Source organism: Mobula birostris, chromosome 4 (genome assembly GCF_030028105.1).
Source record: "Mobula birostris isolate sMobBir1 chromosome 4, sMobBir1.hap1, whole genome shotgun sequence".
Taxonomy (NCBI): Eukaryota; Metazoa; Chordata; class Chondrichthyes; order Myliobatiformes; family Myliobatidae; genus Mobula; species Mobula birostris.
This window is the reverse complement of record NC_092373.1, coordinates 172870427-172898390: the sequence shown is the minus strand read 5'-3', so window position 1 is coordinate 172898390 and position 27964 is coordinate 172870427. Positions and strand designations below refer to the sequence as shown.

General features: G+C 41.0%; 1 protein-coding gene and 1 long non-coding RNA gene across 3 annotated transcripts; one reads left to right on the top strand and one right to left on the bottom strand.

Annotated features, from left to right (window-relative positions):
- Nucleotides 1–156: 156 nt before the first annotated feature.
- Nucleotides 157–27601, top strand: LOC140196750 (uncharacterized). The gene is made up of 4 exons (XR_011885804.1): nucleotides 157–1202; nucleotides 2277–2441; nucleotides 3593–3739; nucleotides 27009–27601. It is a non-coding gene; the product is annotated as an uncharacterized lncRNA (long non-coding RNA).
- Nucleotides 1801–27964, bottom strand: LOC140196747 (protein TBATA-like). 2 transcript variants are annotated; one of them, XM_072256470.1, is made up of 9 exons: nucleotides 27885–27964; nucleotides 24141–24316; nucleotides 21775–21987; nucleotides 21136–21218; nucleotides 18735–18890; nucleotides 16869–16950; nucleotides 13158–13329; nucleotides 4803–4846; nucleotides 1801–3939 (listed from the first exon to the last, which is right to left on the bottom strand). In XM_072256470.1, the coding sequence occupies exons 1-9, from the start codon at nucleotides 27947–27949 to the stop codon at nucleotides 3755–3757; spliced, it is 1176 nt and encodes a 391-aa protein (XP_072112571.1). In that variant the 5' UTR covers nucleotides 27950–27964; the 3' UTR covers nucleotides 1801–3754. The 2 variants fall into 2 exon arrangements, with proteins under 2 accessions (XP_072112571.1, XP_072112572.1); XM_072256471.1 differs by lacking the exon at nucleotides 27885–27964 and adding an exon at nucleotides 24930–24988.

The following is a 27964-nucleotide window of genomic DNA, read 5'->3' as shown; positions in this document are numbered from 1 at the left end:
ACATCAAACTTTCCTTCCTCAGGATTAATTATGATACTTCTTGACTGTAAAAATACTTTAAAATTCTTTTTTGCATTGTTTCAGGACATGTTGAGAACAGCGTAAAATGGTTTAGATAATTAAATAAGGTGTTTTTTGTGGTTCAAGGTAGCCATTTGTCCACTCATATCTATCCCACTTTCCAGTGAAAATCTGCTGGACTGAGTTGCCTTTCTATATTTAACTATGTCTCCCTCATCAACAGTGTCTCATCCTCTTATCAAAGTAATTTGAACTTTCCCCAGCAGCACGAGCAAACTTCCCTGCAATGATGTTGGACCCTTTCCAGTTCAGGTGAAACCTATGTAGCTTGTCACATCTTTCCCAGTAACAGTCCTTCCTCCTACTTCATCTCTGATCTATCCTCCTAGTCTTCTGCTCAGTCCACATAGGACTGTAATCTATGGTTTAAAACCATGTGTATCCAACTCTTCAATTTGCTCTTTAGTGCCTTCTATTCAGGTTGTAGGACATCATCACTCTTGCCTGTGTCATGAGTACCAATATGAACCACCTTTATCTGTTCGTACTCCCTTTCTTGAACAGTGCTTCCAGAAATGGCCGCTTCTGGCATCTTAGTCATCCCCAGTGTTCACACTCCACCACTGGATGAGAATCGGGTTTAATATCATTGGCATATGTCATGAAACGTGCTGTTTGGCGGCAGCAGTACATTGCAAGACATTTACAATACAAGAGCTCTAAAAGTAACAAAAAAGAAATCTTTTAAGGACTATACATATTAAAATATCCTCTAAAAGGATCACAACCTTGTCTTTGGGTTTGGAGGCTTGCGTGCCCCAATGACCCAGAGAGCTATGGTTGCTGGAGTCTAGGCTTTGTGCTTTGGCCCTTTTTAGGGTCATCCATGCCAAACAGGTCAAAGGGTAGAGGCCAGACTGAGAGTGGTCCACTGTTCCTCCAGGTTCAGGGATTCAACTCAGAGCTAACAACCTTGACTTGTAAAAGAAAATTGTTATGGAAACAGCAGTGAAGAGTCCTTTTACACCTGAGTGTGACACTATCCTGAGTCTCCATCCAGGACTTGCATGTCTGACAGTGGTGAAAACCGAGGGGAAGCTAAAGACATGATGATTGAAAAAACCCTGAACAACGCCAGAGATGGAGAACCTTCATTACTGCACTAAACGCCAGTAACGTTAGTAAGTATTTTATAATTTATAATCCTTATAAGATTAGTGACATGTGCACTATCTCACTTTAACATTAATTAAATCTAGGTTAAAACACTAGTATCGCACTAACATCTTAGTAGAATTACTTCTATATGTGCATTTGTTTATCATCAGCGTAACCTCTTGGAATTAATTGAAGTGGTTAAAAAAAATTTCAAAGAAAATATAGATATTTACATGACATGTTATAAAATGGATTAGAACTGACAATAGGATGTCTTCTGCACTGCAAGAGAGACAGCTTTAAAGTCGTTAAGTTTAGACAAACTTGTATTGTGTCTCTCTGTTGCCTTATGGCATGGTTTGATTTGTGTAAGTCCTTTTGTAGTGAGCTGCTGTAATTGGACCATGCTTAACAGAAAACCTTGACACCAAACTGACCTTTGTGCCCCTGACATCCAGTCAAGAAAAGCAAGAGATCGGAGATGGTTTTCCAAATCAATAGGTATATGATTTTAGAAGAATTGACAAAAATGAAATAAGATTTTAAATTTGTATATAATTGGAAGAGATTTAGTCTACAAAAGATAATTCCAGAAACTGAATGACTATTAGGGTACAAAATCACACAGATATATAAAATAACCTGTATTTAAGAATCCGTATTTTGTACAGCTGTACAACCTTACCTAATGGTGCTACAGTAATTATGGTTGACGGTCTTGATTGGTATTTCAGTGGAGGTATCACCATTTCAAATCATCCCTAATGTGAGCAATCCATTGTCCAGGACCAGCTTTCAAACCAATCTGAAAGTAGACTTACTCATTTGTATGAATACTGACTAATTTGTTCAAGGAGTCAATTTCCCCCACAAATGCTCAATATTTAATTAATAAAATGATCATGTAAAATTCATTGGAATCAGAAAGTGTGTGCATAAGGAGCCATTTATGATTACAGTAATAATCAAGTCTTACTATTAATTCTTTGATTTCAAAGCAATATGTTAAAGAAGAATGTCCATAATAATCATAAACACATGTATTAATTTAGTCGTAGCCTAATCAAAGATTCTCTGTTAAATTTATCTTGAAATAGGAACAACACTTGGATTACTTTTATATAATGGGAAGATTTTGCTATATTGACTGCATGGAAGCATTAAATGATGGGCTGCTAGAGAGAAGGTGCCATTCTCAAAACAAGAACAAATTGTTTCAAACAGGATTATTCTAGAGGATGACAAATGCAAGAACTTCCAAAGTAATTCCTGTTAAATTATTCACTGTATTCATGTATTCAAATACATAGGAACACAAATTAAAGTAAAGAATAAAACAGAAATTAGAACCTTAAGGGATGTAGATAGTCCTCTGAACTTGCAGTAATAGTTGGTTTCGTGTGGGTTAAGATGTACAAATGTTTGTATTTCTTGTTGAGGTTGGGTTAAGGAACACAAAGTGTATCCAAGTATATACTAAGTTGCAGTCAACAGAATAATCATTTTGCTTTGTTAAGCTGTATTAAAAGGAATAGAGTTGTTGGGCTTCCAATCATTTGGAACACCTTCATATTCCAACGATACAGTTGAGGGATCTAAATTCACTGAATGTTTGAATTGCAAGCTATATTAGTCCTTCTGATTATAAAAATGATCTGATTGTCATAACGAAAGCACAGCAGATATGGGAAGGATGTTTCCCATGGTGGGGTAGTCTAGGACAAGAGGGCACAGCCTCAGGATAGAGGGGCGTCCATTTAGAAGAGATGGGGAGGAATTTCTTTAGCCAGGAAGTGGTGTATTTGTGGAATTTGTTACTGCAGGCAGCTGTGGAGGCCAGGTCACTGGGTGTATTTAAGATGGAGATTGATAGGTTCTTGATTGACCATGGCATCAAAGGTTACAGTGAGAAGGCCAGGGAGTGGGACTGAGGATGGAGAGAAAAAGGATCAGCCGTGATTGAATGGCAGAGCAGACTTGATGAGCCAAATGGCTTAATTCTGCTCCTATGTCTTATGGTCTTGTCTTTAAGGAAGAAAAGTAATTGTCCTTATAGGTCTGGTCTATACATCACTCACATCCCATAACATAGAGGTCTCCAAATGATATATCTAAGTGAGTCACTGGGCTAATGGGTACTTAGAGTTGGGTAATAAATGCTGCCAGCAATATCTTAAAATAATTTGCAAGGAGAGAGAATTAATATCAGCAATAACTTGTAATAATATATTGAAATAACTTTTTAGATAAAATGCTTGTATTTTTAGTTTTGTTGTGCAGTGAGAAAGACATGCCATCTTTAATGCTACGGTCACAGTACAAGTACATTCGTAGGATAGTAGCCACATTGCTATGTTATAAAACCAAAATTGTGACTCTAAAATTCCTTAAGATTACTGCATTTCCTTTGCAGTAATGTGCTTGGACCTATCTGTAATTTAAATTGAGGAAGTCGGATGACATAATCTACACATTGATACTTCCATTAACTTCAAAAAAAAAAAAAAAAAATTTACTTCTAACAACTCTGCAAGCTCATTTGTTGCAAACTGCTGAAGAGGTATGCAATTTTCTTTCAAATTTTATATAAAGCACTCTTACTATGACACAATTTCCCTTCCATTATAGGTGAAGAAGGCACATTGAGAATTTTCCTTATATCTCCAAGTGCTTTTGGCTTCTTTGCAGTTTTACTCTGTGAATTGTATTGGCAAGAACGAGGCGACTTTTTGTTTTCCAGAACATTGAAATCTTTTTTATCTGAAACAGTAAAATTACGATAAATGTGATACCAGCTTGATTAAAATCACAGAAAATTCATAGCACAGAATGAGGCCATTTAAGACAGCAAATCCTTGTTAGTTTAATAAAGTACCCAGCCAAACCCCACCTTCCTGCACTGGGTCCCATAGTCCTTTAGGACATGGCTCTTTAAATACACATTCATGTTTAAATTGGATGAAAATACGAAAGTTTTCAACATCTTTTCAGGCAAAATAAGGACAGGCTGGTCAAAGGTTGTGAGCAAACTAAACATCGTCAAGTTGAACCTGTTGGGATCCATTCTAATCAAGTTAGTCAGTGAATGACACAGTCCCTTTAAATAGCTCAGGGGTGTTCGTTCATTTTAGAAATCGCTCAGCTATTAGAATGAGAGCCACATGCTTGTCAGTACTGAGACAGTGGTTCCACCAGGCAGATGATAACTGCAGAGGTCTCATTCGAAAGGAGAATTTTGTCATCATGAGATTCATCTTTGTCTCTTATAACTCTATGGCCTATAAACTAGTAGTCGATCAAAAATCATGTCTCCAATGTAGTTATTATTAAAATAACTATTATTTTAAAATGTTAGACCTGAAGATTACCATTCAACCATTGTGACTGTGTTGGAACTTTGAAAGACTTTCCACTTCGCCCCCATTTCCTCTTGCCCATCTCCACTGGCCTGCGTATTCTCTGCTTACCTTAAATGCAATCATTTCAGCTCTGATCAACCCATGGTGCAGTCTTTCCTTCCATTAATGGTTTATTGAGTTGCTTCTTATTATAACTAATCCCTGTTTAGATTACTAAAACAGGAAGAACCTGTTGTTTGACACCTTGCATCAGAACTTGCATACCTGGCTCCTTCTCCAAGATTGCCTCCAATCTCTGCTGTTGAGACCTGTAACAGTAAATTCCTTTAGTTCTAATCTTTTGAAAAAAGAGCAATTTGTATTTGAGTATCTTTGTATGACTTCAGATTTTCACAGATCCTTTTTATCCCCAATGAATAACTTTTGCTTTAACTGTAAGTAATGTTATAATGTAAAAAAAAATTGGTGGACAGCAAACTTCCACAAACAGAAATGACCAGTCTGTTTCAGCAGTTTTATGCTGGTTGATCAAAATTTTAAGTTTTATCTGTTTTTATGCCTGACTATCAGAAAGATTGCAAAGATGGAAAAATAGGATCAGAGTTGTACAGCACAGAAACAAGCCCTTTGGCCCAACTTGTCCATGCTGACCTTTATACTCAGATACACCGATCCCCATGACCTCCACTAAGACCATTTCCTTCTATGCCTTGCTACTTATGTTTCAAAAATCTTCTTAAATATGTGTGTAATCCTCCCACCACAGTTTATTAACTTACACACACAAAATGTTGGACAGCATCTATGGAAAAGAGTACAGTCAATGTTTCATGCTGAAACCCTTTGGGAGGACTGGTTAGCTTACTCTGGCTAACAGCCACAAAGGCCATCTTCAATAAGTAACTTCCTTTTGAGATGTAACTAAGGAAAGTTGGAATGTTCGGATGAGGGAACGTAAAATTAATTGTGAATGCTGTGTGAATGCTGTGTAAATGCTGCCCCATACAAAGTTATCACTCGCTTAGAAATAACAGTCCTTACACCAGCATAAAATTAAAATGGAAATAGATTTACAGGTATTTCAACTCTAACAAACAGTTAATAAAAAAAAAGTAAAAGGGCCTAGTACAGATAAACCAGTCTAAATGTACACGTTTATGTTGGAGCTCATTTCTGGTGTAGTCGGATGCTTTGCTTTGATTACTCACACACTGAACCCAAGTCCTGTGCGAAGGACACCAGCCACAGTTTGAACTTCCCTCGAAGACCATTTCAAATTAACTGGCTAACTCAGGAGTATTGACACTTCCTCCTTAGAACCATTCGTCTGCTCAAAGCACTTCTTACGACATGCTGTCTTCCGAGTGGCATTCTGTGAGCATCTTCCCTTGTGCTCTGCTCGACACCTCCTACCAACAACAAACCCAAAAACCAAACCACTGTCCCTGAGAAATCTGATGCCGCCCAGCTCTCTCGAATGTCCCATGGCACTGCACTGGATAGAATGTTACAGCATATTAACAAAACAAACCCAGTTGGCTGACACAACGTTCCTAGGCTGAGCAAAGGATTCCTTATCTCAGTTGAAGCCAAAACACTAGTCTTTGAAGCTTAACTAACAGAACACACTGTTAAGTAGAAGAGCTGCTAAAAGCACTACAATATTTATCAGTAGAAATACAGTAAACCATCTTCTTAACCAGGGCATTACATTCTCCGCCCACCAAAAATAGATATGTCCTCCTGACTTTGTAAGTCTTCGGAACTTATCAAACCATAATTAATAACCTGGTATTCAAATGAATTTTGTGATTTCAGGACCCCCCCCCCCCCCCCATCCATTTGTAAATGGAAGCACTGTTTCTCACTATTGGGATTGACACAACACTCTGTTTCCCAGGTGCATCATATGCCAGCCTATCTGGGGGGTTTCTGACTCTGAAACCTCCTTACATCATCTTAAGCTTCTTCACCCCAGCCACACAATGTGACTGTTCCTGTTTACTTGAGGATGCCTCTCTCTGTCTATCATTTGTACTTTCTGGCAACTCAGTTCCTCCTGGCCCCTGACTGAACTCAGCTTCTTTCAGTTTAAGCAGGTGCTGCTGAACATCTTCAACCTGCATTGGTGCTAACTGGCAAGACCTCTCTTGGAAAGGGGGTACTATGTCATTCTAGATACTCCACCAGGATGTAACTTGACAGGTTTAGTCTGGGTGTACCAAACAGTTCCTTGTTACTGCTCATCATCCTCATTAGGAGGAACTTGCACCTCCTCGAAGCAGCTCTGAACATTAGGTGAATGAACAAGGTTTTCCAAAAAATTATCTCCATTTCTCTCCTTGCATGCTTCCACGAGCCTTCTCACAATGGGAGCATTTGTTCCCAGAAGAATGGAAACTTCACCCTTTTCAACCAGATCTGGGCAGACCAACACTGGTGTGGCAATAGTCTCAGCTACTCCCAACATCTGCTTCCGAAAACTCCAGTTTCAATGAGAATTAACCATCATACTGGTAATCAACAGCACTAAGCCCCCAGTTCTCAAGGGCACTGAGTGGTGTCAATAATATATCTGTCAAATACTGGTCATAAAAGGATCTAAGGAGTAAAGTAACTTGAGAACCTGTGTCAAGTATGGTTCTAGCTTAAAAACCTTCAATCTGTACGAATACATCAGAGCTTGGTCCCACTGAACCTTCAGGAATAATGTTTTGACCTTTAGAATTTCTAGTGATACACTGATTGGAACGTATTCTCTCCGAGATGCCAGTTCGTTCCTTCACTGGATCCCTCCGTAGTTTTGCTTCATTTTTCTCTGTTTGATTAACCACTGACATACATTTCAAAGATTTTCCTGTCCCTCTCATTTTCGCTTAAAATGTACATCTTTTCCACAGTTGTAAATTAAAATACCGGTCATCTCTCTAGTCAAAAAAACCCTTTTTAGCAGCATTAGTAAGTCTTCTTAGTAAGTCCTACAGGTGGGTCAGGTTTCCTAACAGACATGTCACGTTTAGTTGAAACATTAGCAGACATCCTACAAGTCAGCTCAGCTCGAAGGTTTTTCACTTGATTCCTCAAAAGCTGTATCTCTGTGATATCACTGAAGTCATTACTCAGATTTTGGAAACATTCTGCTCCTCAATCATATTTTCCTCCTCTCTAACTCCTCTGTGTAACTCAGTAAAAGATGGAGGAGGACACATCTTGTTGGTCATTGGAATGCCTGGAGCAATTATGTCATGTGACAGCACACCCTTCACAACTTGCATCACCCTCAAGCAATTTCTCAGATAGATGGATGCTCCCTTTGTGGCACAAACAGTGCAGCAGTTTCTCCAACCTGAAAAGGTAGGCAGAAAGCTTCTCTCCTTCCTCCTGGAATGTGTGCCTAAACTTCATCATAAGATCGGCTGAACTTTCAGTAGTGCCAAAAGCATTTTCCAGAGTTTGCATATAGTTAGTTGACATGGCTAAAAGATTTTCTGCCTTTAGGAACCTCACTATATCAGCTGCCGGACCCTTTAAACTCTCTACCAGCCTCTGCTTTTTCATCTTATCTGAGCACTGCCATTCAGCCAGTAACTAAGATGTTTGCGCTGCCCAAGCCTTATATTCTTCTTGCCCATCGGGTGTGGGCTTGACGCCAGAGCACATTCTCAGCCTCCGATCACGTTGGCATTTATCAACCAGTGGTTAGTAGCTGAAATCAGGTCAGAACTTTTTTTAAGATTAGATTAGATTATGAGGACACTCAGTCCTCGTTTATTGTCATTTGGAAATGCATGCATTAAGAAATGATACAATGTTCCTCCAGAGTGATATCACAAAAAAAAACAGGACAAACCAAAGACTAACACTGACATGACCAGATAATTATAACATATAGTTACAGAAGTGCAAAGCAATACCGTAATTTGATAAAGAACAGACCATGGGCACGGTAAAAAAAAGTCTCAAAGTTCCGATCAACTCCCGATAGCAGGCGGCAGAAGGGAGAAACTCGCTTCTTGGAAGCACCTGACCACAGCTGACTCTGAGTCCGTCCGAGAACTTCGAGCCTCCGACCAGCCCTCCGACACCGAGCACCATCTCTGCCGAGCAATTTAAATCAACTGCTGAAGGACTCATTAGACCTTTCACATCAAACAACTCCTTTCCCTTGCATCACAGAAAAGAGAACTTGTCGTTGAAATCTTCACTCTCAGCTACATTCCTTCTGGCCATGGCCTTGTCTCTCCAAGTACCCCTATCCTATTAGGCAGTGTGACTTCAGTCACATCAATGATAGTTGTATTGCACCCAATCTTAATCTCCATGGCATCCATAATAAAGTACCTTAATTATGACGCACCTCACTTTCCACAAAGCACTAGTTTAAACACTGGCTCCAACACACAAATAAACCGCTTAATTAATCCTTATACCGCAATGGATCACTAGATGAAGCCCCCAAAAATGTAACCCTCTCGCCGCATCTTGTAATGAACCAGACTCATGAGGTAACTCTAACAGCCATGTTACTCATACAATGCCAAGTCACAGTGAGAAAGCCACCTTCAGTAAGCAACACACATCTAGGATCAGTATGATTCAGGTTCTGCCCAACAGGAAAGTTGGAAAGCTCCAATGAGGGAACGGAAACTATGGTGAATGCTGTGTAAGTGCTGGCCCATACAAAGTTCTCACTCGCCCAGAAATAACAGTCCATACACCAGCATAAAATTAAATTGGAAGTATATGTACAGATTGGAGCAGGGGGCAGGGATTCGGATTTCTGGATCATTGGGACCTCTTTTGGGGTATGTGTGACCTGTGCAAAAAGGACGGGTTGCACTTGAATCCCAGGGGGACCAATATCTTGGCGGGGAGGTTTGCTAAGGCTACTGGGGAGAGTTTAAACTAGAATTGTTGGGGGGTGGGAACCGAACTGAAGAGACTGGGGAAGAGGCGGTTGGCTCACAAATAGAGAGAGCTTGGGGACAGTATGTGAAGGAGGATAGGCAGGTGATAGAGAAGGGACATGCTCAGATGGACGGATTGAGATGTGTCTATTTTAATGCAAGGAGTATTGTGAACAAAGTGGATGAGCTTAGAGTGTGGATCAGTACTTGGAGCTATGATGTGGTGGCCATTACTGAGATTTGGATGGCTCAGGGACAAGAATGGTTACTTCAAGTGCCGGGTTTTAGATGTTTCAGAAAGGACAGGGAGGGAGGCAAAAGAGGTGGGGCATGGCACTGTTGATCAGAGATAGTGTCACAGCTGCAGAAAAGGGGGACGTCATGGAGGGGTGTCTACTGAGTGTCTGTGGGTGGAGGTTAGGAACAGGAAGGGGTCAATAACTTGGTGTTTTTTATAGGCCGCCTAATAGTAACAGGGATATCGAGGAGCAGATAGGGAAACAGATCCTGGAAAGGTGTAATAATAACAGAGTTGTTGTGATGGGAGATTTTAATTTCCCAAATAGTGATTGGCATCTCCCTAGAGCAAGGAGTTTAGATGGGGTGGAGTTTGTTAGGTGTGTTCAGGAAGGTTTCTTGACACAATATGTAGATAAGCCTACAAGAGGAGAGGCTGTACTTGATTTGGTATTGGGAAATGAACCTGGTCGGGTGTCAGATCTTTCAGTGGGAGAGCATTTTGGAGATAGTGATCATAATTCTATCTCCTTTACAATAACGTTGGAGAGAGATAAGAACAGACAAGTTAGAAAAGTGTTTAATTGGAGTAAGGGGAATTATGAGGCTATCAGGCAGGAAATTGCAAACTTAAATTGGGAACAGATGTTCTCAGGGAAAAATACGGAAGAAATGTGGCAAATGTTCAGGGGATATTTGTGTGGAGGTCTGCATAGGTACGTTCCAATGAGACAGGGAAGTTATGGTGGGGTTCAGGAACCGTGGTGTACAAAGGCTGCAATAAATCTAGTCAAGAAGAAAAGAAAAGCTTACAAAGGTTCAGAGAGCTAGGTAATGTTAGAGGTCTAGAAGATTATAAGGCTAACAGGAAGGAACTTAAGAAGGAAATTAGGAGAGCCAGAAGGGGCCATGAGAAGGCCTTGGCGGGCAGGATTGAGGAAAACCCCAAGGCCAGAGATGTGAAGAGCAAAAGGACAAGACGTGAAAGAATAGGACCTATCAAGTGTGACAGTGGGAAAGTGTGTATGGAACCGGAGGAAATAACAGAGGTACTTAATAAATACTTTACTTCAGTATTCACTATGGAAAAGGATCTTGGTGTTTGTAGTGATGACTTGCAGCAGACTGAAAAGCTTGAGCATGTAGGTATTATGAAAAAGGGTGTGCTGGAGCTTTTGGAAAGTATCAAGTTGGATAATTCGCTGGGACCAGATGAGATGTACCCCAGGCTACTGTGGGAGGCGAGGGAGGAGATTGCTGAGCCTCTGGCAATGATCTTTGAGTCATCAATGGGGACGGGAGAGGTTCCAGAGGATTGGAGGGTTGCGGATGTTGTTCCTTTATTCATGAAGGGGAGTAGAGATAGCCCAGGAAATTATAGACCAGTGAGTCTTACTTCAGTGGTTGGTAAGTTGATGGAAAAGATCCTGAGAGGCAGGATTTATGAACATTTGAAGAGGTATAATATGGTTAGGAATAGTCAGCATAGCTTTGTCAAGGGCAAGTCATACCTTACGAGCTTGATTGAATTTTGTGAGGATGTGACTAAACACATTGATGAAGGAAGAGCAGTAGATGTAGTGTATATGGATTTCAGCAAGGCATTTGAAAAGGTGCCCCATGCAAGGCTTATTGAGAAAGTAAGGATGCATGGGATCCAAGGGGACATTGCTTTGTGGATCCAGAACTGGCTTACCCACAGAAGGCAAAGAGTAGTTGTAGATGGGTCATATTCTGCATGGAGGTCAATGACCAGTGGTGTGCCTCAGGGATCTGTTCTGGGACCCTTATTCTTCGTGATTTTTATAAATGACCTGGATGAGGAAGTGGAGGGATGGGTTAGTAAGTTTGCTGATGACAAAAAGGTTGGAGGTGTTATGGATAGTGTAGAGGGCTGTCAGAGGTTACAGTGGGACATTGATAGGATGCAAAACTGGGCTGAGAAGTGGCAGATGGGGTTCAACCCAGGTAAGTGTGAAGTGGTTAATTTTGGTAGGTCAAATATGATGGCAGAATATAGTATTAGTGGTAAGACTCTTGGCAGTGTGGAGGATCAGAGGGATCTTGGGGTCCGAGTCCATAGGACGCTCAAAGCAGCTGCACAGGTTGACTCTGTGATTAAGAAGGCATACGGTGTATTGGCCTTCATTAATCGTGGAATTGAATTTAGGAGCCGAGAGATAATGTTGCAGCTATATAGGACCCTGGTCAGACCCCACTTGGAGTACTGTGCTCAGTTCTGGTCACCTCACTACAGGAAGGATGTGGAAGCCATAGAAAGGGTGCGGAGGAGATTTACAAGGATGTCGCCTGGATTGGGGAGCATGCCTTATGAAAACAGGTTGAGTGAACTCGGCCTTTTTTCCTTAGAGCGACAGAAGATGAGAGGTGATCTGATAGAGGTGTATAAGATGATCAGAGGCATTGATTGTGTGGATAGTCAGAGGCTTTTTCCCAGGGCGAAAATGGTTGCCACAAGAGGATACAGGTATAAGGTGCTGAGGTGTAGGTACCAAGGAGATGTCAGGGGTAAGTTTTTTAATCAGAGAGTGGTGAGTGCGTGGAATGGGCTGCTGGCAACGGTGGTGGAGGCAGATACGATAGGGTCTTTTAAGAGACTTTTGGATAGGTACATGGAGCTTAGAAAAATAGAGGGCTATAGGTAAGCCTAGTAATTTCTCAGGTAGGGACATGTTCAGCACAACTTTGTGGGCCGAAGGGCCTGTATTGTGCAGTAGGTTTTCTATGTTTCTATTTCAACTCTAACAAACAGTTAATAGAAAAAAAGTAAAAGGGTCCAGTACAGTTAAACCAGTCGAAATATGCACATTAAAATTGGAGCTCATTCCTGGCATAGTCAGATGCTTCACTTTGATTACTCACACACTGAACCCAATTTCTGCAAGAAAGACACAGCTACAGTTTGAACTTCCCTCGAAGACCATTTCAAACGAGCTGGCTAACTCAGGAGTATTGACACTCCCTCCTTGGAACCATTCGTCTGCTCAAAACATTTCTTACAATGGGGTCTCTCTTTCAAGTGGCATTCTGTGAACAATCTTCCCTTGTGCTCTGCTCTGCACCTCCTGTCAACCAAGAACCCAAAAACCAGACCACTGTCCCCCAGAAATCTGATCCTGCCCAGCTCTCTCGATTGTTCCATGGCATTCCACTGGACAGAATATTACAGCACATTAACAGAACAAACCCAGCTGGCTGACACGACATTCCTAGACAGAGCAAACTACTCCTTATCTCAGCCGAAGCCAAAACACTAGTGTATAAAGCTGAACTAACAGAAGACACTGCGTTTGCAGAAATGCTGCTAAAAGCATCACGCCATAGCAGTAGAAATACAATAAAACAGGTTCTTAACCAGGGCATTACATGTGAAAATGAGGAAGTATGGATCATGTAGCATGAGTTATATTTGACTTTATGGAACATACCGTATAACACAAAGGATGATACTGACCGTGCACAGCGTCTCTCACAGGCAGTTGGTGCTCGGAATATTGCTTCTGGGTCTTCAGCTGTCTGGTGCAAAGCTGAACCTTCCTTTGACACAGTGCAGCCCGGCCCGTTTGGATTTGCGGACCTCATATTCGCCATTGCCATACGAATCATATCCAACACCACTTCTTTGTCTAAGAGAAGATGAAATGTGGCAGGGAATGTAATTGACAGAAAATGTGTTATTTTACAACTTAAGCAGGCTGTGCTCAAAATTCTCTCATGGCGGATATTGGAAATAGCAGCTACGTTGTTTAAACCAGGTAAGGAATATTACAATGCTTTTATTTAGAATGGTTTAAATGTAATAAAGCATCCCTGTTGCTTCACAGAGGTGTCACTGAATAAAGCTAAGTTTATACCAGGCAAAGGAATTGGAATTCAAGCAGATAGCCAAAGATAGATCCAAGTTTCTTCTAGTGTTAGAGAGAAGCAGTTTGTAATTCTGTGTTATTAAAGTCTAAATGCATGTTAGCATAATTGCTAGTGACAGGGTGAAGGACCTCTTTGTCCAGGATGGTGCCGAGCTGCTCACATATTGCAGGAAAGGAAGATCCGCACTTCAGGACACCTAGCGTCAATGAGAGCCAACCTTGCTTCCATTGCACAAACTTGCAGGGCATTTTCCATCCCTCCTCCCAATGATCACCACATGTGTAGTGTGTTATAACAAACATGTATTTAAGAAATATCTTAAATTTGGTTCTTCTATAAGTGATAATAATCAATTTCACCAACCACCCCCCACCGCCTGCCCTTTCAACATTCCAAAAGGAACTGTGCCCTTTGCAACTCACTGACCCACTCCCATCACCTGCAATGGCACCTCTTCTCACTCTAATTCCCCATGCAACTGCAGCAGATGCAGCAATTTACTCTGCACACTTCAGGGACCCAAGCAGTCCTTCCAGGTGAAGGACTACTCAATCGCACTTCTTCCAGTTTACTGTACTATTCATGACGTGGTCTCTTCTACAGTGGGGAACTCTTAACACAGATTAGGAAACAGCTTTGTAGAATATCTTCATTCAGTTCAAGAGGGTGAACCAAGGCTTCCACCATCCCATTCCTACCATTATTTCTCTGTTTTCCACCTCAACAATGCCTAACTTAAGCTTCATCAAGGTGCACACTTCATCTTCTGTCTGGGAAAATGGCAACCCTCAAAATTTGTTTTTTTTTTAAATTTTATTTTTATTTGGATAAGGAATTCACAAATATCATGTACTTTTTTCACACATATAACCTTTTCCATTTTTTTATATGTATAAAACTACAATTATTTATACATTCTTAAGTACACATTGAGATGATATAAAAGGAAAATAAACATTTAAATAGATAATTATGTACTGTGGTAAATCTAACCTATTAGGCTAAGTAATGGAATTAGTTGTTAAGAAAAATGGTAATAATATTTTCCATATAACCCTTCTGGACCATTTCCACTGGGCCAATATGTTGTATATAAGCCTATGTATCAACCATTGTAGGTGTTTATATCCTAATTTGTTCATGCTTGCTCCTGCCCGCAGACATAATTATCCAATCCCTATGTACTTATTTACTTAATTTTTTTCATTTTTTTTATCCCTTTCCCAAATCTTTCCCTTTACTTGTGTTAATTCTCTATTTTCCAAAAGAAAACAAAAACAACAAACATTTAGACTGGGTGCTTACATTAGCAATATTACTGTGTTGATGAGAAGAGCAGTATAAATCATTAGGAGAGTCATCTAAAGTCTGCTCGCATTGGCGTTATATATTCAATCCATTTATTCCAGATTTGATAAAATTTTTCTTTTTGAGTTCTCAGGGAATAAGTCAACTTTTCCATTTTAAATGTTTCCAAGATAATTTCGTACCAATCTTCTAATGTAGGTGGTATTGGATTTAGCCATTTTCTAGTGATTGATTTCTTACTTGCCGCTAAGAGGGCCTGCAGCAACTTTATTTCTTCCTTCTTTAAGTCCGATTTACCCTTTTCAGTCATTTCTCTTAATTAATCTGTGTTCTCTGTACATTCGCGTCTGAATATTTGCAGCTTTTCCTTGTAGTTTGACACTCTGGTTCGAGTGGAGCGTCCTCGCCCCACTAACTGCCACGACTTCTGCCGAATCCTCTCCAGTAGCGACTCCGGTTGGGTGATAACTTTAATAGGTAGTCCCCGGTCCGCCAGGTCCAATGTTGCCTCCTCCACCGTAGCGTAAGTTTTTGTCCCTTCATCGTAAAAGACTCTCAGCCGAGCTGGATACAGGGTCTGGAATCTGATGTTGTTTTCCTTCAGGACTCTCTGTGTTTCTGTATACTCCTTCCATCTGGCAAGAATCCCCGGTGCGTAGTTGTGGTCTGAACTGATTTTACAGTTGTTCCACATGAAACCTTTCTTTTGCCATGCCCTTTTAAGCACCTCTTCCTTCGTTCTGTAACTGGGAAATCTGACCAGAATTGATCTGGGCTGGGCGCCTGCTGGAGGCTGTGGTGCTAATGCGCGGTGAGCTCTTTCTATCTGTAGGTCTCTTGCGGCCGGTATATCAAGGTTCTCTCTAAGTAGCTTCTCCAAGAAGGGAATCATCAATCCGGGTTTACCTTCAGTTCCTTCGGGAACTCCGTAAATCCTCACATTTTCCCTTCTCGAGCGGCCTTCTTGATCTATTAGTTTCCACTGGAGCTGGTCTTGCAGCTTCAGCATTTCTGCTATCACCTCCTCTGCGTTTTGTAGCTTCTCTTCAATTCCAACAATCCTCGCTTTGGCTTCATCTATCCGCGAGTTAGTTTTTACTATTTCTCCTTTAATATCTTCCAGCTGTTTGCTGTTATCTTGTCGGAACTCGGGACTCTCTCCGAGAATCAAGGACAGAGTCACCGATTCCCCCTCATTACCTCCGTCCTGGCTTGCCGTGGGGGAACTAGGCCCGTCGCCTTGCTGCGTCTCTTTATGTTTATCAGCCTTTGGAGCGGACTTTTTAATCTTGTTCTTAGACATCATCCTTGCCCCTTTTATTAATATAGTTATGCAATATTAAGTATTTGTCTAAATTCGATTATGGGGCAGTTTACCTTCTTTTTTGTTGAGAGACCTTTTCCTTACGCCGCCATTCCCTTGATGACCCGGAAGTCCCCCCGGCAACCCTCAAAATTTGATATTGAACTTTGCATTTTCAGGTAACCAGGTCTTTTGCCTCTCCACAGATGTGACTCTACCTCTGGGTTTAAATTTATTTTCTTGCTCTTTTCTGACACCAGCTATCAATTTTTAAAGTCGATGTTCCCTCCAACAACCTTGGTCTGGATCCTATGACAGGCATTCCCTGTCCTTCCACACAAATACTCTCTGCAACTTAGAAGTGTTTGTTTTCTCATTTTCCAGTTCAGATGAATGATCTTTGACCCAAATCATCAACACTGTTTCTCTCCCACTGCTTCCAGTATTTGCTCTTTTTGTTAGTGTTAGGAAGTACCTTAGTGTATTTGTGAAAGCCACCTGGTGTTAAGGACAGAAAGATATGAATTTATTTAACACCTTTCATGAAGACATCCCGAAGTACTTAAGAGCAAATAAAGTATTTCAGGTGAGAAGTTTGTTGTACTTCATGAAACAAGTGTGGAAGTTTCAACAGAAAGATAATGTCTTACCAAGGTCACTCTAATATTCCTGGGTTATGTCACAAACCTTTCGGACTTGTCACAAGTAACCATTGCTGGACTGCTTGAAGTGAGTCAGTCTGTAGGATCTGAGATAGCAGTTCCATCACCTGTAAAGAGCAGTACATTACACAGAAATATTGTTTCACCAATCCCAATACACCTTCCTGCTGCCAGTACTATGACAGTTTGTTGTGGTGGGTCCCAAGCGGCTGTGAATTGAGCATCCAAATGGAACACAGCCTCAGTGATACAGGGTAGCCATAATCCTTTACGACATCTGCATTTAATTCTTGTTTCTCTTGTCTGTCCTTACTGGGTTATCACAATGAATTAAAATGAATCACAATGAATTAAAATGGGTGTGATGATTCTTTTAGTCATTGGGTAATAAAGTAGAGAAACAAGCCCACTCTTCCATATTAACCAAGATGCCCACTCAATCCTGTCCCATTTTCCCATATTTGACTCATATCCCTCTAGCATGTCCTTTCCATATACTTAACCAAAGGCCTCTTATATATAGCTATTGATCCTGATTCATCTATTCTCTCTAGCAGTTTGTCCCATATATACACTACCCTCTGTGTGAAGAAGTTGCCCCTCAAGTCCCTTCTGAGTCTTTCCCCCCTCACCTTAAACCTCCGCCCTGTAGTTTTTGGTTCACTTTACCCAGGACTAAGACTACATTCAGCCTGTCTGTGCCCCTCATGAATTTTAAACCTGTATAGGATACCCCTCAATCTCCTACGCTGCAAGGAATAAAGTCCTAACCTGCCCAATCTCTCAATTTAACTCAGATCCTTAAGTCCTTGTAACATCTTTGTAAATTTTCTTAGCACTTGATGCAGCTTTACGATGGCCCTCCTATAAAAGGGTAACCTGAATTATACACAGTTGACCGAAACTGTACACTTTTGAAGCAATACGACAGATATATCTTCTCCTATTATATTAGAGGATGATAGAATCCCTCAGAGTTCACTTCAGAACTGTTCGTTGTTTCTGAAGTAATCTAAAAAAATTGTTTAACAACGAGACAAGGCTTGGCTTGGCTGTTGAAGTCCAGTCCAGTTTCCTGTCATATACACTAGTACAGGTACAGTATATGCAGGTGCAATAAAAATTTACTTGCATCAGCGTCACAAGCAGCATTCACAAGAAATTTACACACAAAAATTAAATGCTACAATTTAGCAACACTATGACCACTTTGATCACTTTGTGCTAAAATGTATGTTTTTTGTTTTAATTGTCATTCTTCCTTGTAAAAATTGTGTATATTAAACATAAACATTTTTTACAAGAAAGAACACAAGTTTATACAATTTGGTACAAAGTGATCATAGTGTTGCTAAAATGTAATGATTAGGGTTTTGTCAGTTGGTTCAAGAAGAGAAGGGAAGCAACTGTTGTTGAACCTGGTGGTGTGGGACTTCAGGTGACTACTATGTATTGTTGCCAGTGGACATTGGACATTGGAGATCTCCCATGTGGATAAAGTGCACAAACCCAAGATATCAATGATAATAGATCAATTTGTGCCTGTGGTAAGTGGTGCATTACACCATACACGTGCAGGTTTATCTGCTGAAGGCTCTCTGTGATCACAACCACTTGCATTTACATTCATGTTGTCACATCCTTGTGACAGATGAATAGAGCCACTGATTAACACCACAGTAAAGCAATGGTACTGTATGTATATCCAAAGGTACAGCACTCCCTCAGTACTGTGCTATGAATGTCAGCCTGAACCTCTGGATTTTTGAAACCACAGCATTATGAGGAAGTCACACCAGTAGCTATATTTCAAGTTGTGATATTGGGTTTGGCAGACAATGTCACCAAGCTTGGACCAATAAATTGCATAACACATCGTAGGAATACTCACAAGGATTTCACGTTCAGTCTCTGAGAGCACCGGTCTCACACCTTTGTTGGTTCCAGTATGCGAGCTTGGTCTGTAGGAGTTTCGTGATACTGGCCGTGATGGTGAGAAACAAAGACTCCCCCTCTCACCCGAATACTGGCTGGCCCATTTCTCTTCCTATTTTAAAAATAATTACATTTTAAATTGGTTCAAAAACTTAATAGAGAGTGTATAACCATTCAAGAAGTCTAGGTTAGATGTTGAAAACACTACTTCAGCCCAGGACAAAAATTTAAGTACACTCTCAGGTGATCATCTTCACTACTAAAGAATTCTTTGATTACATGCTGAAAAGAGGAAGGTGTGATCAATATCACTGAAATCATGGCTGACTTGTGATGCAGTTCCCACTTGTTCTCTATACCCCTTTGGTCAACAAAAATTTAATTACTCATGGATTTAAAATTATCAGTTGACTCAGAATCATAATTTCTAAACTGCTACCAGCCCCACCCCCCCATATTAAAATGGAACCTGGCCACTCCTGGACATCCAGTGTTGTTTTCTCCCAGCATGACCTCTAACCCTAGACTCCTCAAACCTGCAGGAACCTTCTTTATATGGATTGTACCAAATTTCAACCTTTGTACACCTTATAGTTCTAAGTTCTCAGGAAAACTGTGCATTGCTTAACATTCCTAGCCAAGGAAAATATATTGAAGTGTAACATTTCAATTGACTTGCATAGGCCAACTAAATTCCAATTTTCCATGTGTCTTTTGTGTGAAAAGGGGTACCCTGATGTCACTGAGCTACTTGGACATTCCCTTGCTCTCTGTCCTCCCACCAGAGGAAATGGTTTATACTGTACATAGCCATTACTTATTGCTTCACACTCTTCAAGCTGATCCTTCCTCAGCTTTCCAAACTCAAGTGAATAGAAGCCCAGCTTATGCATCCTGCACAGAAAAACAACAAATTGCAAATACTGCAAACTGAAGGAAGACAGGAGATGCTAGAAATACACAACGGGTCAGGAGAAAGAAGAATGGGTTAACATTTCAGGATTTGTTAGTACTACAGTTCTTACTAAGCAATTTATTGTTATGAAACCTTAACGTTATAATTAATTTTTTTCAGCTCCTAATCACATCCCAGCTGGGATACCGCGTTGGTTTCCAGTCCCTATAATATGATATCATTTGTATTTGTTTTCCATTGCTACCACCATATTGATGAATCTTCTGTGCAGGGGTTTATCAAAAGTCTTCTGAAAATATAAACACACCACACTGCTGGTTCTTTCTTTACCTATGTCCTCAATGAATTCCAGCAAATTAGTCAAACCTGACTTCCTTATATAACTTATACTGATTCTGCCCAATTCTGTGCTTACTTTCTAAATGTTCTACAGAATAATCTTCATTGTGGAATTTTGTTAAATATGAAGCTAGAAATTGCTGTTCAACTTTTTTAAAAATTCTCAACACACATAGGGGTGAAAACCTGTTCATTAAAGTGAGGGACATTAATGCTGGGGATTGAACTTCCACCACAGGTACTATGGTTGCTGACTCCATTTGGATGAAGTCTAAAGTTTTCACTACATGACTTCCACTTTCCCATTGTTACCCACCTCCTAGTAGTTACCAAACACATCCATCTTCATGATGCCCAAAGTCATTCAGAAAGCAAACATACTCTTCATTATCCAAATGATTGGCTTTCATCCTCAAACAAATGGCCTTTTTATATCCAAACTTTTTTTTTGCAAATACAAGGAAAATTTATTTGTTTATGAAAATGATCATTTTAATTTCTTGATTGTTTTTCTCATAGTACTTCCTTTGGACCAACATAAAGCAATCCTAGAGTGTTGGCAAGCCCAATGTACATATTGGGTGATACTTTACCAAATAGGTGACAGGATGAAACTAATTTAGATTTATACAAATTCTTTGTTAATAACATTATTTTCAAAAGATATTTAATTACTCTACATTCACATATCCAGGGATCCAGTGGGTAAAACCCAAAGCAGTTTCTCTCTTTTAAGAATGTGTTTCCAATCATTCTTATTTTGAACCTCAGATCCTCAATGTGCATTTATTTTCTTTATGCCTCTAGAATTCCTTCAACAACATGCAAATCCATCAAGGAACTCAATGAATAACACAAGCACATTTAACAATATCGTACAGTATCAAACATTTTCCAAGAATCTTGTACTTCTGCAAAACCTTTCCCTATGTCCAAATCCACATTAAAACCCATAAGGTATTTGGTTTTGAATATGTAATCAGTGTGGTAAGGTACCCATGTTTAAGACAGATATGAACATCAGGAAATGAGGTAGATTTCAAGTTTGTTTTTTTGGTTGATGTTCTACTGATCAGTATTAGGTAAAAGCAGTGCAAATCACCTCTTTTGCTTCCGTTCCTGGTTCAGCTAAGAATTCCACTCTGGCAGTTAGGTCCTTCAGTGCTTCCTTCCAAGCCTGGGAATCTAAACAAAAATGTAGTCACATAAATAATATATAAAACAACAAGCCTTAGATTTCATTAAAGAAATTCCTCCACACTCAAAGAAACTGATTTTTGAGAAACAAAACTGGCACCTGTACAAAAGTTGTGGAAGGATTAGAACCGTCGAAAGGAACTCTGTCCCAGAAATAAAATACTGCAGATGCTGCCTATCCAAATTGAAAACAAAATGCTGGGAATATTCAGCTGGTTAGACAGCGTGTGTTTTAAGTCCATGACATTTCATCAGAATGATTCTGAACTTTCTTAATGTCCAGCAGGGTCTTGCGATCATAAAAATATGTTTAAAAAAGTCAACACCTTTGGTTGACCCTGTAGAAACTGCTGTGTCCTACCAGGAACTCCACATGGACGGCATCAGAAGTCATGACAGAATCTGGGTTGCTAAAAGGCACTAGCTCAACCCGCTGTGCTATTATGCTGCCTGATTTATTCAGGACTCTGTAACAATGAATGGACTACTCATCCCCTCCAGCTCTTTCCTCTCCCCGCCCATCTTTGGTCTCATTAGTACTCACATAATGATCTGATGTCAGGTTGTGACTCTTCTTTACACGGGAACAGTGGCAATCCTGTGATGAGATGTGCTGGATACAGAGGTGTGACGGGAATATTGGCATTGATTGGCTGCTTGGGTCGGAGGAGCTCTTGTTTAGGTGTTTGTGACCGGCCTGGTACTTTGGGGCAAACTGGATCATCATCCACCTTGCATACCAGTGCGTTGTTCAGACCTGCAATACAGACATAAAGTAATATAGCATGGAAACAGGCCCTTCGGCCCAACCTGTCCATGCTAACCAAGATGCCCATCTGGGCTTGCCACATTTGCCTGCATTTGCCCCATGTTTATCAAAACTCCTCCCTTCTATGTACTTATCTAAGTGTATTTTAAATGTTATTATTGTATCTGCCTTTAACTACTTCCTCAGGCAGCTTATTCCACATTATTGCCAGCCTCTGCAACTCGGGTCCCTTTTAAATTTTACACATTACACCTTAAAGCTAAACCCTCTAATTTTACAAACCTAAGCCTCTAGTTTTAAGTTTTCCTTGCCTTGGAAAAAGCATATGTACACTCACCCTGTCTATGCCCCTCATGGTTCTATCAACCTCTCATAATATCACCTCTCAATTTCCTACACAATAAAGGTGTCTGAAGAGATGTTTCAGCTGCTAAGAGGTTTGCTGATTATGATGTCCACAGAGGCTAGAGTGTACCATCATTGTAGTTGGGTGACACAGGCAAGCATGCAAAGCTGAAGGTCAAATAGACACCTGTTTCCCTGTAATTCTGGCCTACTATGACCAAGTATTTTTAGAGTCAGAGTATACAGCCAGATACAAGCCCCTCAGCCCATTGATTCCTTATTGTCCATGGCACCCACCCAGCTAGTCCCAGTTTCTTGTGTTCAGCCCATTTCCCTCAAAGCCTCACCCCTCCATGTTCCTATCCAATTGTGTCTTAAATGATACTATTGTACTACCGACCTCAACCACAACCTCTGGCAGCATATTCCATTTACTCCCTGTCCTCCGCGTGAGGAAGTTGCCCCCAGGTCCCTTTTAAATCTATCCCCTCTCACTCTAAACCTCCGCCCCTGGTTTTAGTCTCCCCTACCCTGGGGAAAAGACTGTTACCATCTACCTTATCCATGCATACATAATTTCAAACACTTTGGCAAGGCTATCCTCATCCTTCTATATTCCATTTTCACTGAATTATACCACAGATTATACAAACAGCTGATCCCATCACAATTCAGTCCATTATTTGTGTCACAGGAGGCTGCTCAGTCTACTTTACCTATATCAGTTCTTGGCAAAAGCTCTTCTTCTGATATTTACTCCCTTCGTATATTGTTATCCAATTCTCTTTTGGAAACTGCCCCTGAATCTACCCTTTCAGGCTATGTATTGTAGCTCACAGTGACCTGCTATCTGCCAGTGGCTTTAACTCAATGCTTACTAAACCCTCCCACTGCCAGATAGAATCATAGAGATGTACGGCACCGTTTCCCTTCACCCCCACGCTGACCTTTGTGCCCATGTACACTCATCTCGTTTGCCTACATTAGGTTTATAGTTCTAGGTCTTGCCTGGTTAAGCATTTCTCTAAATGCCTCTTAAGCACAGCAGTTAGTGCAATGCTATTACAGCTCGGGGGCGTTCCAGAGTTCAGAGTGCAATTCCAGCATTATCCTGTACGTCTTCCCTGTGGAATGCATGGGTTCCAAAGACATACCGGGTGGGTTAATTGGTCATTGTAGCTGGTTCTGTGGTTAAGTTAGGGTTAATTGGATTTGCTGGGTGTTGCCGGGGAGCGAGCCTCAAAGGGCCTACTCTACGCTGTATTGCTAAATAAAATAAAAAATAAAGATAAAATGTATCCGGTTCCACTACCGTCTCTGGCAGAACATTTCAGATATCAACCACTCTCTGCGAAAGAACAAAAATGTCCCCTCTGATCCCCTTTAAAACTCCTACCTCTCACCTTTAAAGTTATGACCCCTCTTGCTTTACACCCTTCGACAGGAAATAGATTTTGACTATCTATGCCTCTCAGTCTTATTTACCTCTGCCAGGGGGCCATCTCTCAACCTCGCTCACTCTGGGTAAAACAAGCCCAACCTATCCAGTCTCCCCTTAACTGAAGTGCTCTGTCTAGCTGAATCTCCTCTGAACTCCTTCTGCATCCTCCCTAGTATGGTGACCAGAACTGCTGTCAACAGAGGTGAGGAACCGGTGGTTTGAGAAGCTGCGATAATATCCCAGCTCTTTTCAGTACAAGGAGTTCTACTTTATCCAGTTGTCCCAAAAGTGTATTTTCAAAACCTCTGATGGCCCTGATGGGTTTTAATAATTACTGTGTAGCAGCATGGGTTACCTCTGATGTGATAGACCCTTCTGGGATGAGGATTGTTACGGGAATAGAATGAAGAGTCGACATGGTACTTGCAGGTCTTGGGTGTTGCAGGTCTATTGTTGCCCAGCGATGGTAAGGGTAGCCCATTCCTGCTTTGTGCCAGCAGTGGTTCAATTTGAAACTCATTTTCAAAATTACTGAAAGATAAACCGTATTGTTAGCCACTAACGACAACACTCAGCAGATCTGACAGCGTCTATAGAATAAGCAGCATTTCAGGTAAAAGATACGGTATCGGAACACTGTCAAACTTAGTTTTGCAGCAACTAGTCATTAGTCATTGGTTTATTATTGTCACATGTACTGAGGTACAACGGGGGAAGAAAACTTTGTTTTGAATGCCATCAGACAGATCATTTCACCACAGCATTGCATTGAGGTCGTACAGGGAAAAGCAGTGACAGAATGAATGGAAAATAATGTGTTACGGTTACAGTGAAAGTGCAGCACAGGCAGATAATAAGGTGCAAGGCCATAATGAGATAGATTGTGAGGTAAAGAGTCAATTTATCATACTAGAGCTCCATTCCGTAGTCTTATAACAGTGGGAAAGAAGTATTAAATTTTACAACTATGTACCCTATAAAAAGCCAGTGTGCATTTATACAGAACAAATTTCTTGGTGTTCACCTGGCGGAGAATCTCACCTGGTCCCTCAACACCAGCTCCATAGCAAAGAAAGCACAGCAGTGTCTCTACTTTCTGTGAAGGCTGAGAAAAGTCCATCTCCCACCCCCCCCCCATCCTCACCACATTCTACAGAGGTTGTATTGAGAGCATCCTGAGCAGCTGCATCACTCTCTGGTTCAGGAATTGCACCGTCTCGGATCACAAGACCCCGCAGCGGATAGTGAGGTCAGCTGAGAAGATCATCAGGGTCTCTCTTCCTGCCATTACAGACATTTACAGTATACGCTGCATCTGTAAAGCCAACAGCATTGTGAAGAACCCCACACACCCCTCATACAAACTCTTCTCCCTCCTGCCATCTGGCAAAAGGTACCAAAGCATTTGGGCTGTCACGACCAGACTGTGCAACAGTTTCTTCCCCCAAGCCATCAGACTCCTTAATACCCAGAGTCTAGACTGACATCTACATCATTTATTATTATTATATTGTAATTTGTCCTCTACTGTGCCTATTGTCTTGTTTATTATTTACTGTACTGCCCTGCACTGTTTTGTGCACTTTATGTAGCCCTGTGTAGGTCTGTAATCTGGTGTAGTTTTTGTGTTGTCTTACATAGTCTAGTGTAGCCTTGTGTTGTCTCACTTAGCCTAGTGTAGTTTTGTGTTGTTTCATGTAGCACCATGGTCCTGGAGGAACATTGTTTTTACTGTGTACTGTACCAGCAGTTTGGTCGAAATGACAATAAAAAGCGACTTGACTTGAACACACAAAGAAGCTGTAGGAACTCAGTGGGTCAGACTGTGGAGGGAATGGACAGTCAATGTTTAAGTCAAGACCCTTCATCAGGATTTCCTGAAACATCAGCTGTCCATTTCTCTCCATTGATGCTGCCCGGGTGGTTGAGATTGTCCAAGTCCTTTGTATATTGCTCCAGATTTCCAGCATCTGCAATCTCTTGTGTGCATTTGTGCATTTTCAAGGGGGAAAAGATGTCCCCATAGACTTCACGGAAATACCACAAAATACCAGTCTCTCTCAGCAAATGTAATTAGTACAGACGGAGGTCCTGTGAGATAACTAAATGTGATCTAATGTGATCTTGAAAGTCAAGAGAAGAATTTTTAAAAATAGAGGAAATTGTAAACCAGCTCATTAACAGTCCTGATAAAGGGCTTGGCTTGAAATGTTAACTGCTTATTCCTCTCCATAGATGGTGCAGGACCTGCTAAGTTCCTCCAGCATTTTGTGTGTGTTGCTCATTGACATTGGTGGGCCAAAGGGCCCTTTTCGATGCTGACTCTGTAAAAAAGGATCACGTTTTCAAAAAAGTAATGATATGCATGCAACCACTGCAACAAGTTGCAAACATCCATCTAGGGCAAGAAGAAAATGTTCCTGTTGTTACAATTGCCAAGGAGATTTCTGTAGTTTCAAAGTGGAATCTGTTTACACAGATTCTTTGAGGGGGTAATTTAATAGCAACTGATTAATGTATTACTTAATTTCTATAAAGTTATGAGAAGGTCAGAAGAGTGGAATAGGAAGTGTTCACTTTCTGAAGCAACAAGGTCAGTGACCAAAGGAAGTAAATGCAAAGTAACATGTTGAAGAACAGAGGAAAACCGCATTCCTCAATAATAACCTGCTATTCCCTGTGTGAAAAGGTGGTGGAGGAAGAAATACTAACAACATTTAGGACGTGAGAGCCCCTCACATACCATACCCTACAAGGCTGTGGACAACAAGATAGAATGACAGTCAGTGCTCCTGCTCTCGGCTTCAGTGACTGGATTCACTCCTGACTTCCAATGCTAATTGTATAAAGTTTGTATGCTTTCCCAATGACCACATGGGTTTCCCCCCACTCCTCCAGCTTCTTCCCACGTCCCAAAGACATGTGGGTTGGTAGGTTAAGTATCTACTGTAAATTAGCCATAGTGTGTGGATGAGTGGTAAAATGAAGGAGAAGTTATTGGGAATGTAGGGGGAATGAGAAACGGGATTAATGTAGGATTGGGTGTAAATGGGTGGTTAACAGTCCAGAGACGGCTGAAGAGCCTGTGTACATGCCCTAACAGAGACAATTCTGGGATACTGACAGGGAAGATGTGGAGAAAATACTTTATAGGTGAGACCAAAACTGGGGGCCATAATCATACAAGGTGAGTAATTAATTTGTTAAAACTTTTTTAACAAAGGGAGGACAAGATGGCAGCACGACGCAGCTCGCAGCAGCCACTCCGGTGGTGATGTCTGTTATTTGTCAAGTAGGGTGCCGTGCACAATCCTGATTCAATGGAGACGGACGTGAGAGCACGGAGGAACATCTGGTGAAACTTCTGAAATGCCTGCTACGCTGCTGCTGCTACTGTGTGGTCCGAAATCTCTGGAGGGGAAGACCCCGAGTCCTCGGCTTTGCTTGTTGCTCGACGGCCGGGGCAGGGTCGAAGCGCTCGGCAGAGGATGGTGCTCGGAGAGGCTGTGGCGGAGGGGCTGGTTGGAGGCTTGAAGTTTTCAGACGGACTCAGAGTCTGCTGCGGTCGGGTGCTTCCAATGGTGCTGCATCGGCAAGTTAGCGGCGCTTGGAGGTTCATGGCAGGGAGAGTTTCTCCCTTCTGCCGCCTGCTTGAGACAATGAGTCTATCAGGACTTTGAGACTTTTTTTACTGTGCTCATGGTCTGCTCTTTGTCAAATTATGGTATTGCTTTGCACTGTTGTAACTATATGTTATAATTATGTGGTTTTGTCAGTTTTAGTCTTGGTTTGTCCTGTGTTTTTTTGTAATATCATTCTGGAGGAACATTGTATCATTTTTTAATGCATGCATTTCTAAATGACAATAAACGAGGACTGAGTGTCCTCATAATCTAAAAAAAAAACAGAGCGAATGTTTAAAGAGAAACTAGACTAACACAGAGGGAAGAGAGGAATAGAATTGAGGGAACAGGTAAAGAGAGAGGAGCCTTGCATGGAACACAAACACTAGCATGGAGAAGTTGGACCTAATCCAGGGTTGTACATTCAATGACATTTTATATATTTAAAAAAATGTAGATAGAAGATTCAGACTTACCTCATTTTGAAATTGGTAGGTCCCAATTGAAAATTCATTGCTGGTGTCATTATAGCCTCAGACATGATTCACACCACTGC